The sequence below is a fragment of the Pseudophryne corroboree genome, chromosome 1, assembly GCF_028390025.1.
Source record: "Pseudophryne corroboree isolate aPseCor3 chromosome 1, aPseCor3.hap2, whole genome shotgun sequence".
In the NCBI taxonomy this organism is placed as follows: Eukaryota; Metazoa; Chordata; class Amphibia; order Anura; family Myobatrachidae; genus Pseudophryne; species Pseudophryne corroboree.
The window spans coordinates 202,957,252-202,970,389 of record NC_086444.1 but is presented as its reverse complement, the minus strand read 5'-3'; the positions used below and the strand labels follow the sequence as shown (position 1 = coordinate 202,970,389).

The 13,138-nt window shown below is 43.7% G+C and overlaps 1 protein-coding gene across 4 annotated transcripts in view; it reads left to right on the top strand.

The window, feature by feature from the left end:
- The window catches only part of MCTP1 (multiple C2 and transmembrane domain containing 1), a 1,810,807-nt gene that overhangs the window by 823,115 nt on the left and 974,554 nt on the right, over window positions 1-13,138 (top strand). For all 4 annotated transcript variants that reach the window (XM_063964020.1, XM_063964019.1, XM_063964022.1 and 1 more), the window contains one exon: window positions 8,394-8,580. In XM_063964020.1, the coding sequence (XP_063820090.1) occupies window positions 8,394-8,580 (187 nt within the window). The remainder of the gene's footprint in view (window positions 1-8,393; window positions 8,581-13,138) is intronic.

Sequence of the window (13,138 nt, the reverse complement as noted above, 5' to 3'; positions counted from 1 at the left end):
AGTTGCCCGATGGTTGGAGAGTGATCTAATGCTGCATCCTAGGATGTAGGCCGGATCACTACTGAAGCAAGAGGCATATGTGTGTAATAGACGCCTCCTGCTGCATTACCGTACAGCGCTATCACTGCTGCTTCCAAGGATGTGATAGCAGCTCCAACCACACCTTAATTAGGTCCTATATGCCTGCATATAATTCAGTAATTGGCCGTCGACAGTGAAATCTGCTGGTCTGTTGTAATTGCTGGCAGTGGGGCCCCACAAAATATAATTTCTCTATCGTCCTAAGTGGATGCTGGGGTTCCTGAAAGGACCATGGGGAATAGCGGCTCCGCAGGAGACAGGGCACAAAAAAGTAAAGCTTTTACCAGATCAGGTGGTGTGCACTGGCTCCTCCCCCTATGACCCTCCTCCAGACTCCAGTTAGATTTTGTGCCCGAACGAGAAGGGTGCAATCTAGGTGGCTCTCCTAAAGAGCTGCTTAGAGAAAGTTTAGCTTAGGTTTTTTACTTTACAGTGAGTCCTGCTGGCAACAGGATCACTGCAACGAGGGACTTAGGGGAGAAGTAGTGAACTCACCTGCGTGCAGAGTGGATTTGCTGCTTGGCTACTGGACACTAGCTCCAGAGGGACGATCACAGGTACAGCCTGGATGGTCACCGGAGCCGCGCCGCCGGCCCCCTTGCAGACGCTGAAGAGAGAAGAGGTCCAAAATCGGCGGCTGAAGACTCCTGAGTCTTCATAAAGGTAGCGCACAGCACTGCAGCTGTGCGCCATTTTCCTCTCAGCACACTTCACACGCAGTCACTGAGGGTGCAGGGCGCTGGGGGGGGCGCTCTGAGAGGCAAATAAAAACCTTATTAGAGGCAAAAAATACCTCACATATAGCCCACAGAGGCTATATGGAGATATTTAACCCCTGCCTAACTTCAAAAATAGCGGGAGACGAGCCCGCCGGAAAAGGGGCGGGGCCTATCTCCTCAGCACACAGCGCCATTTTCTCTCACAGAAAAGCTGGAGAGAAGGCTCCCAGGCTCTCCCCTGCACTGCACTACAGAAACAGGGTTAAAACAGAGAGGGGGGGCACGGATTTTGGCGATATTGTATATATATAAAAGATGCTATAAGGGAGAAACACTTATATAAGGTTGTCCCTATATAATTATAGCGTTTTTGGTGTGTGCTGGCAGACTCTCCCTCTGTCTCCCCAAAGGGCTAGTGGGTCCTGTCCTCTGTCAGAGCATTCCCGGTGTGTGTGCTGTGTGTCGGTACGTGTGTGTCGACATGTATGAGGACGATGTTGGTGAGGAGGCGGAGAAATTGCCTGTAATGGTGATGTCACTCTCTAGGGAGTCGACACCGGAATGGATGGCTTATTTAGAGAATTACGTGAGAATGTCAACACGCTGCAAGGTCGGTTGACGACATGAGACGGCCGACAATCTATTAGGACCGGTCCAGGCGTCTCAGAAACACCGTCAGGGGTTTTTAAAAAACGCCCATTTACCTCAGTCGGTCGACACAGACACAGACACGGACACTGAATACAGTGTCGACGGTGAATAAACAAACGTATTTCTCATTAGGGCCACACGTTAAGGGCAATGAAGGAGGTGTTACGTGTTTCTGATACTACAAGTACCACAAGAAAGGGTATTATGTGGGAGTGAAAAAACTACCTGTAGTTTTTCCTGAATCAGATAAAATAAAATGAAGTGTGTGATGATGCGTAGGGTTATCCCGATAGCAAATATTGGCGTTATACCCTTTCCCGCCAGAAATTAGGGTACGTTGAGAAACACCCCTTAGGGTGATAAGGCGCTCACACGCTTATCAAGTGGCGTTACCGTCTCCAGATACAGCCGCCCTCAAGGAGCCAGCTGATAGGAAGCTGGAAAAATATCCTACAAAGTATATACACACATACGGTGGTTATACTGCGACCAGCGATCGCCATCAGCCTGGAGATGCAGTGCTGGGTTGGCTTGGTCGGATTCCCTGACTGAAAATATTTTATTCATGTAGAGCATTTAATAGGATGCATTCTATATATATGTATGTGAGATGCACAGAGGGATATTTGCTCTCTGGCATCAAGATAAGTGCGTTGTCCATATCTCCCAGAAGATGTCAGGGACACGACAGTGGTCAGGTGATACAGATCCCATACGGCAGATGGAAGTATTGCTGTATAAAGGGAAGGAGTTATTTGGGGGTCGGTCCATCGGACCTGGGGACCACAGCAACAGCTGGGAAATCCAACCTTTTTTACCCCAAGTTACATCTCAGCTAAAAAAGACACCGTCTTTTCAGCCTCAATCTTTCCTTTCCCATGAGGGCATGCAGGCAAAAGGCCAGTCATATCTGCCCAGACATAGAGGTAAGGGAAGTAGACTGCAGCAGGCAGCCCTTTCCCAGGAAAAGAAGCCCTCCACCGCGTCTGCCAAGTCCTCAGCATGACGCTGGGGCCGTGCAAGCGGACTCAAGGTGGGGGGGTAGTCTCAAGAGTCTCAGGGCGCAGTGGGATCACTCGCAAGTTGACCCCTAGATCGTACGAGTATTATCCCAGGGGTAAAGATTGGAGAGTCGAGACATCTTCTCCTCGCAGGTTCCTGAAGTCTGCTTTACCAACGGCTCCCTCCGACAGGGAGGCAGCATTGGAAACAATTCACAAGCTGTATATCCAGCAGGTGATAATCAAAGTACCCCTCCTACGACAAGGAAAAGGGTATTATTTTTCCACACTATATTGTGGTACTGAAGCCAGACGGCTTGGTGACACATAGTCTAAATCTAAAATGTTTTGAACACTTACATAAAAGGTTCAAATCGAGATAAAGTCACTCAGAGCAGTGATAGCGAACCGGAAAAAAGGGGACTATATGGTGTCCCTGGACATCAAGGATTACCTCCATGTCCAAATTTTGTCCTTCTCATCAAGGGTACCTCTGGTTCGTGGTACAGAACTGTCAATATCAGTTTCAGACGATGCCGTTTGAATTATCCACGGCACCCCGGGCCTTTTTACCAAGGTAATGGCCGAAAAGATGTTTCTTCAAAGAAAAAAGGCATCTAAATTATCCCTTACTTGCACGACCTAAAAAGGGCAAGTTCCAGAGAACAGTTGGAGGTCGGAAGAGCACTATCTAAAGTAGTTCTTCGACGGCACGACTGGATTCTAAATATTCCAAGAATCGCAGCTGTTTTCCGACGATACGTCTGCTGTTCCTAGGGATGATTCTGGACACGGTTCAGAAAAAGGTTTTTCTTCCCGAGGAAAAAGCCAAGGAGTTATCCGACCTGTCAGGAACCTCCTAAAACCAGGAAAGGTGTCTGTACATCAATGCACAAGAGTCCTGGGAAAAATGGTGGCTTTTTACGAAGCAATTCCATTCGGCAGATTCCATGCAAGAATTTTCCAAAGGGATCTGTTGGACAAATGGTCAGGGTCGCATCCTCAGATGCACCTGCGAATAACCCTGTCGCCAAGGACAAGGGTATATCTTCTGTGGTGGTTGCAAAAGGCTCATCTATTGGAGGGCCGCAGATTCGGCATACAGGATTTGATCCTGGTGACCACGGACGCCAGCCTGAGAGGTTGGGGAGCAGTCACACAAGGAAGAAACTTCCAGGGGGTATGGACGAACCTGGAAAAGTCTCTTCACATAAACATTCTGGTACTAAGAGCAATCTAAAATGCTCTAAGCCAGGCGGAACCACTCCTGCAAGGAAAACCGGTGTTGATTCAGTCGGACAACATCACGGCGGTCGCCCATGTAAACAGACAGGGTGGCACAAGAAGCAGGAGTGCAATGGCAGAAGCTGCCAAGATTCTTCGCTGGGCGGAGAATCACGTAATAGCACTGTCAGCAGTGTTCTTCCCGGGCGTGGACAACTGGGAAGCAGACTTCCTCAGCAGACACGATATTCACCCGGGAGAGGGGGGTCTTCATCCAGAAGTCTTCCACATGCTAATAAACTGTTGGGAAAGACCAATGGTAGACATGATGGCGTCTCGCCTCAACAAGAAACTGGACAAGTATTGCGCCAGGTCAAGAGATCCACAGGCAATAGCTGTGGACGCACTGGTAACACCTTGGGTGTACAAATCAGTATATGTGTTTCCTCCTCTGCCTCTCATACCAAAGGTATTGAAGATTATACGGTGAGGAGGAGTAAGAACAATACTAGTGGCTCCGGATTGGCCAAGAAGGACTTGGTACCCGGAACTTCAAGAGTTGGTCACGGACGAACCGTGCCCTCTACTTCTGAGAAGGGACCTGCTACAACAGGGTCCCTGTCTCTTTCAAGACTTACCGCGGCTGCGTTTGACGGCATGGCGGTTGAACGCCAGATCCTAAAAGGGAAAGGCATTCCAGAAGAAGTCATTCCTACCTTGATTAAGGCAAGGAAGGAAGTCACCGCGAAACATTATCACCGCATTTGGCGAAAATATGTCGCGTGGTGCGAGGATCGGAGTGTTCCGACGGAGGAATTTCAACTGGGTCGTTTCCTACATTTCCTACAATCAGGATTGTCTATGGGTCTCAAATTGAGATCTATTAAGGTTCAAATTTCGGCCCTGTCAATATTCTTCCAAAAAGAATTGGCCTCAGTTCCTGAGGTACAGACTTTTGTTAAAGGAGTACTGCATATACAGCCTCCTGTGGTGCCTCCGGTGGCACCGTGGGATCTAAATGTAGTTTTAGATTTCCTCAAATCCCATTGGTTTGAACCATTGAAAAAGGTGGATTTTAAATATCTCACATGGAAAGTGACTATGTTACTGGCCCTGGCTTCCGCCAGGAGAGTATCTGAATTGGCGGCTTTATCTTATAAAAGCCCTTATCTAATCTTCCATTCGGATAGGGCAGAACTGAGGACTCGTCCGCATTTTCTCCCTAAGGTGGTATCAGCGTTTCACCTGAACCAACCTATTGTGGTGCCTGCGGCCACTGGCGACTTGGAGGACTCCAAGTTGTTGGACGTTGTCAGAGCCTTAAAAATATACATTTCAAGGACGGCTGAAGTCAGAAAATCTGACTCGCTGTTGATACTATATGCACCCAACAAGTTGGGTGCCCCTGCTTCTAAGCAGACGATTGCTCGTTGGATTTGTAACACAATTCAACTTGCTCATTCTGTGGCAGGCCTGCCACAGCCTAAATCTGTTAAGGCCCATTCCACAAGGAAGGTGGGCTCATCTTGGGCGGCTGCCCGAGGGGTCTCGGCATTACAATTCTGCCGAGCAGCTACGTGGTCGGGGGAAAACACGTTTGTAAAATTCTACAAATTTGATACCCTGGCAAAAGAGGACTTGGAATTCTCTCATTCGGTGCTGCAGAGTCATCCGCACTCTCCCGCCCGTTTGGGAGCTTTGGTATAATCCCCATGGTCCTTTCAGGAACCCCAGCATCCACTTAGGACGATAGAGAAAATAAGAATTTACTTACCGATAATTCTATTTCTCGGAGTCCGTAGTGGATGCTGGGCGCCCATCCCAAGTGCGGATTATCTGCAATACTGTACATAGTTATTGTTAACAAATTCGGGTTATATTGTTAAGGAGCCATCTTTAAGAGGCTCTTTCTGTTATCATACTGTTAACTGGGTTTAGATCACAAGTTGTACGGTGTGATTGGTGTGGCTGGTATGAGTCTTACCCGGGATTCAAATTGCCTCCCTTATTGTGTACGCTCGTCCGGGCACAGTACCTAACTGGAGTCTGGAGGAGGGTCATAGGGGGAGGAGCCAGTGCACACCACCTGATCTGGTAAAAGCTTTACTTTTTTGTGCCCAGTCTCCTGCGGAGCCGCTATTCCCCATGGTCCTTTCAGGAACCCCAGCATCCACTACGGACTCCGAGAAATAGAATTATCGGTAAGTAAATTCTTATTTTCTCATCGCTTCATATCGCAGCAATAAAAAAAAATGATCTTTTAGGCCTATTTATCAAAAGCCTGTGGCTGGGACAGTAGCTGCAATAGGAGCATGAGTGAGGAAAGATTCTGACTGGAAAGTGATAGTTACAGCATTACTGTGACTTTACTGCCAGCTAGGACACTGTGCCGTAAGGCTGCACAAGCCAATGAGAAATGTGCGTCCTGGGCCAAGCCGAGAAGGGAATCTTTTTGGCTGCAGTGCCCATTTAGAATAATGAGATCTACATACTGCATTGTTGGATTGCCTACTGCAGGAGATAACTCCCATGTAAGACATTTCTTAAACAGTACTTACATATATTATTTCTGCATGATTTTTTAGAAAGGAACATCCTAAATTAATAGCCCCCAATGTCTTTAAAAACCTAACTATTCATATCTTCTATGTTTTCCTTAAACCTCCAAAAATGAAAAAAAATATCTGTATTAGTTATAATTAGAAACATATTAGGGGTAATTCTGAGTTGATCGCAGCAGCAAGTTTGTTAGCAATTGGGCAAAACCATGTGCACTGCAAGGGGGGGGGGGGGGGGGGGGGCAGATATAACATTTGCAGAGAGAGTTAGATTTGGGTGGGTTATTTCGTTTCTGTGCGGGGTAAATTCTGGCTGCTTTATTTTTACACTGCAAATTAGATTTCAGTTTGAACACACCCCACCCAAATCTAACTCTCTCTGCACATGTTATATCTGTCCCACCTGCAGTGCACATGGGGGGTAATTCCAAGTTGATCGCAGCAGGAATTTTGTTAGCAGTTGGGCAAAACCATGTGCACTGCAGGGGGGACAGATATAACATGTGCAGAAAGAGTTAGATTTGGGTGGGTTATTTTGTTTCTGTGCAGGGTAAATACTGGCTGCTTTATTTTTACACTGCAACTTAGATTGCAGATTGAACACACCACACCCAAATCTAACTCTCTCTGCACATGTTAAATCTGCCTCCCCTGCAGTGCACATGGGGGGTAATTCCAAGTCGATCGCAGCAGGAAATTTTTTAGCAGTTGGGCAAAACCATGTGCACTGCAGGGGGTGTAGATATAACATGTGCAGAGAGAGTTAGATTTTAGTGTGGTGAGTTCAATCTGCAATCTAAATTGCAGTGTAAAATAAAGCAGCCAGTATTTACAACTTGGAATTACCCCCATGCGTTTTGCCCAACTGCTAACAAATTTGCTGCTGCGATCAACTCAGAATTAGGCCCATTATGTATTATTTTTAGTTGATATCCTGCCTACTGTATCAGATAATAAAATAAGGCCAGCTAGTTTCTGGTGTTGAAAATCATGGAACCTAGAGACTGAACCTTTTAGTTCCATTGTCCCTATGCCCACTTCCACTTGCGGCTCTGGTTGGCGTCAGTGTCTTTGGACACTGTCCTCCCTGATCGTTCACATTCACCACTTGCCCAGCCACAGATACAAGCACTGGTTACCAGTGTTGGACTGGGGCATGTAGGGCCCACCGGGGGAATGTAGTGGTAGGGTCCCATGTTTAGAGGTGTGGCCAGTCTGCAAAGGGGGTGTGGCCTGCCACCTCATTGGTTTGATTAACGATTAGAGAGTGCAACGCCTGGGCCATAAATATATAATTCAGCTGCTGCATGCATGATAATGTACCAGATTACTTATCATCAATGCACTCTAGAAAATGCACTATAGTCCAGTATAAGGTAACATATGTATAATGTATAATTCAAGTGCACAGTCTGGAACCTGATCCTTAGAGCAGAAGGAGGGCCCCCAGGCAGTGGGGCCCACCGGTGGTTTACCCTGTAGCCCTGTGGGCCAGTCCAAGCCTGCTGGTTACACAGCCAGATGTCACTGGTGATTGGTGATAGTTACGCCAAGCGAGCACCTGAGTGTGCTCCAATATAACTGCTCCATTCTGCGCCCGGCCATGATAGTATATAAAATGTAGATTATAAAGTCATGCTCTGTTTTCCCAGATATTTCTGTCCACACTTCTAATGCCACCACCTCTTATGTATAACATAAATGGGAAAGCACAATCTGGTTTCTACTTTATACTCCAAAATGAGGGGTCTATTCATGAAGCAGTGAAAAGTGTGGAGAAGTGAGCCTGTGGAGAAGTTGCCCATGGCAACCAATCAGCTGCTCCATACAATTGTATAGTATGCAAATTATAAATGTTACTTTAATGCTGATTGGTTGCCATGGCCAACTTCTCCATTGGCTCACTTCTCCACACTTTTCACTGCTTCATGAATAGACCCCTGAATGTGTTTTTCACTTTCTGCTCCTGATGAGGCTCACTGAGCGGTACTGCTATTGGGCTTCGGTATTAGTATTTGAATCATCGCTAAGGGCAGAGCATTGGAAATATATATATCTTATTCCCCCCTTTCTCATTTTGGCTTTATACAGGTTATTACTCTAGGCTCTGTATTTGATTGGGTAAGAGCCACTTGCTGATTCCAAACATTTGTTTCTAGGTGCCAGATTGACCTGTCAGCTTTAAGCAAAGAGCAAACTCACAAAGTGAAGCTGGATTTGGAAGAAGGGGAAGGTTGTCTCGTTCTCCTAGTGACGCTGACAGCTTCAGCTGCCATCAGTGTCTCCGACCTCTCTGTCAGCTGCTTGGAGGATCAAAAAGAGCGGGAAGAAATTCTGCGGAAATACGTACGTAACACCAGTTATAGCTACCTCTAAAATAGCCTCATAAGTGCAGACTGGACATAGTTTAAGAACATTAATAATGTCCGTTATGTGCAGATCTATAATCAATCAAAAGCAATGCCTTATATGTATAAATATATATGGATTGCAGCATGCATTGCAATGATAAAATAAAACTAAAGAAGGTTTCATTGATGTTTGAAGTAATAAAGAATAAAGCACAGTGACAGAAATCACTTTGCGGTCAAGCAAATTCATACATAGGTATTTATAGAGTAATATCATTTAGCAATCATTCTGTTCGGCGAATAAACACATAGCTATTTGTATTTACACTTCCATACTCCATACAGTATATGTAATATTTTACCACCAAGCCGTTATGCATGTCCCCACTTATGGGATGTTGTATGTATGCATTTTTGTTTCTATTTATTTCTAACAAAGTCGTGTGTTTATATAAAACATCTTTCTGAATTGTTTGCCAACATTTTCAGTAACTAACACAGCCTATAGTATAACATAAAAATATAGGTGAATTAATAACATGTACCGTTATACTTCTATGTGGGTGGTATTCATGTGACCGTCGGTGAGCAGACCGCCGGTCACATGACCTCCCCAAAATCCCGCCCCCTCACTATCCCGACGGTCGGCATGCCGACCAACAGGGACTATTTCAACTCGTGGGTGTCCACGACACCCATAGAGTGGGAATAGAACCCGTGGCATGGCGAGCGCAGCGTCGGTATACTGACCGGCAGTCGGGAGACCATCGGTCAGCCATACCACACCCATCCATGCACATGTAATATAAAATGATGGAATAGTGCTACTTAATGAGTCAGTATGAGCGGCCTAATTCAGACCTGATCGCTGCTGTGTTTTGTACTTGTGTGGCAGGGCAGAGCCAGATATGCGGGGCAGACAAGCCCTGTGCTGGGCGTCCCCCCGCATGTCTGAGTAACTGATCATAGCCGTACAAAATTTTGCACGGCTACGATCAGGTCTGAATTAGGCCCGAAGTGCGCACATGTGGACCCTTGATAAAAGCGTGGAAAAGATAATAAACCAAGATCTCAGTTGCCCGTGGTGACTTTTAGTCTGTTACATAAAAATATTAAATATTTATGAAATTTTAGGAACATATATGTGTGTGTGTGTATATATATATATATATATATGTAATGTATAGCAGAGCGTTAAAATATAAAAACATTATATATATATATACACTATATATATATGTATATATATATATTTATATATCGATCTATATATATATATATATATATTTATTTATTTTTAACAAATTCTCACTTTGAGTTATACTATACAATTTGTAAAAGGTGTACAGTATGTGCTACTTGAACAATGTGTGTGTATATATGTCTATATATATATATATATATATATATATATTTATTTACATTACTGAATATATGTGTAATTTGCATTTCACCAATAACTATTTATACACCAATAACTCTAATTACACACATGCCTAGACATAAATATAAGTGTAGCTTGATGTCCAGGTGCTAATAATGTATGCTATTAGTGACCTGGTATCCAGCATGCAGCCAGAGCAGCGGGCCGGCTGTCAGCACTTCTGCTGGAAGGACAGCGAGTGGAGCTCTAACACCAGTGTTCGGCTATAGAGATTATCACAGAAAGTCCGCTTACAAGAGGAAAGAAAAAGCTATTTCCACTTAATATCACAAAGCTTTTATTGTACAATACTGCAGGTGTTTAGAAGGCTTCTCTAGACACTCAGCCATTAAACCAAACTCTGCCCAACAAAGAGACGCTTAATTTTTCTTGTAGATTATAAAATATTCCTATTCCCTGACTGGAATCCTTTCAATAACTGAATTTAATAAAGATGTGCCTTATCAGTCAGTGCAGTTAACATGAAGTGCTAGTACTAATGCCGTACAATATTCTTCAAACAGATTAGCTGGATGTGCGCCTCTGTAAATGTATTCAGGCTATCTCCACCGAATCAGCTGTCTGCTAATGCTTGTACAACTCATACACCAATAACGTTATCATAAACACACTTTAATAGAGGTGACTTAGCACTGCTAAACAAAACCTTTTATTCAAAAAACTAATGGAGACTGAAGGTAGTGTATTTAGATAGTTGAAGCAGAAACGTTATGAGAAATCATGCCTAGAAGGTTTTAATGCCCTTCGCCTCCTCTTATATTGAAATGGCTCAGGCAGACGGAGTGGGATATTGTACGATAACACAGCTACAAGGTGCTTGCAGCCGGGAGCCTGATCCGTGGGTTATCATGAGTAGGAAGCAAGAGCAGAGTGTCAATAACCTGCGTCACGTAGAGGTAGCGCTGAGTTTCAAACGTAACACTTCCATTTCTAGGTCAATGCTTAATTTCAAGTTGATGGTTGTTAGAGATTCTCTCTCCTTTCAGCGTTCTCTCCTGTGTCTTGTTTACTGAACACTTGAAAATATCAAAATCACATAGAGCAAAGATAAAAACTCCTTTCACAATTTACAGGGAAATAAAGCACACTTCTGCTTCTGTGGATTATAGGAAAGATGTTCCGACACCGCTGAGAACTGTAACGCTGTATCTGCTGTTATGTTTGTGGTATTGTTCCTTGGGTAGTATGATAATATTATGAAGAAAGTTTGGTAACCTTTTCCTCTAATGTATATATTTTGAATTAACTTTATTAACTATTCAAATATACAATGTTATATACGATACATGATTAAGCTTGTATAGACAGTAAAGGTACTTTAAATAAAACTGGAATCTATTATTCGGGTAATATTATTGCATCTGATTAGTAGCACTTACTAAGGAAAAGTGCAGATGTGTTGGGGAGTTCTATGTGCCATAAAATAAAACAATATGTTGATGTTATTTTGAAAATTCATGTTGTAGGAAAGCCTGCTACAATTTGATATCATTTGTTGCAGCAGGTTAGTTATGTTCCCATTAGTCATTTTACTTTTACATCATATAGCTAGCAAAAAAAATAATTAAAAATTATTTTTGTTTTGCTATTTTTATTTTGCACTACAGTTGTTTTTTTGCTCAACGGGGGCTTATATCGATAAAGTTTTGTTTTGAGGCAGAGGGTGCAATACAAGGCATTATGCTATTAAGAAAATGTCATATTACTCGGGATTGGCTGGTTAGATGCACCTGACAGGGCTAGGCATGCGGTAAATCTGTCATTATGTTGCACCATTTGCCCCATATAGTTTTCTGAAGGTGCTGATCTATCTGAAGGACCAAATTATATTTGTCCCTGAGTAACTAATTTATTAGTCTTTGCTACAATCCTTGATTCCTGAAGTTAAATTTCCTTGCAGTTCTTTGTTCCCTCAACTTAGAGCTTCTCAATTAATTATTGTCTTCATTATCTGTCTATGTACAGTAGCTATCCTTCACAATAGCAGGATGTCCATATATCCATCATCTTCACATGCACAGGCCAGACGTTACCTATCCTTCAAACATGCAGCAGGTACAGGTAGAGCCCTCATCTAACAGAAGAGATTAGATGGCAGCTATTCTTCTCTGCTAGCAAGAGGCCAAAATAATATTCCTTAATCTATAGGACACTGGGCAGTATATGGTAGTCTTCTCTCAACTCCCTTTCCTCTTCCCTATTATGACACATCTCTGTAAGCTTATCCACTATGTAAAGTAGTACAGCAAACCTCCAACCCAATAACACATACTGTAACTGAGGAAGGAAGGGTATCACTAAAAGTAGCTCAATCCCAAAACTACATACTTATCGAGGACATATAACAGGAAAACCCACATGGTAATGCGTATTGGGGCAGATGTATTAATCTGGAGAAGGCATAAGGAAGTGATAAACCAGTGATATGTGCAAGGGGATAAACGCACCAGCCAATCAGCTCCAATATGTAAATGAACAGTTAGGAGCCGATTGGCGTTTTTCACCTTGCACATATCACTGGTTTATCACTTCCTTATGCCTTCTCCAGGTTAATACATCTGCCGCATTGTTGGAGGAGGGACCCTTGGTAATAGTGTTTGAGTATCCCACTATTAATTCTGAGTGTGTCATTCTGAATTTGTTATTATGAATGTTTCCATCCTACCCTACTACCTGCTTCATCTCCAGCATATCATATGTTTGTCTAAATTACTAAACTACATTAAAATGATCTTGTGGTGACTTAACCCACCACTCCACCACCTGCACCTTAATAACCATTAGGTCATCGGCATGTCCTAAAATACTTCTATATTAACATAATGTACTCAATCTATCCTTACTTGAACTAAACTCTTATCTCTGCTCAAGCCTCTAACCCCAAACGACTCTTTAATTCTTTAATACATTTAAATCACTTCTGAATCCTCCCACACCTACCCCACCAGCCACTATCAAGGCACAGGATCTTGCTTCCTACTTCAAGGAGAAGATTGATAAGATCCGAGATGAAATGGTATGCTCTTCGGCAGCCAGTGACCTGCTCCGTTCTGTACCTGAACCCTCTGGCACTCTTTCTTCATTTGATCCCACAAATGAAGATGAAGTA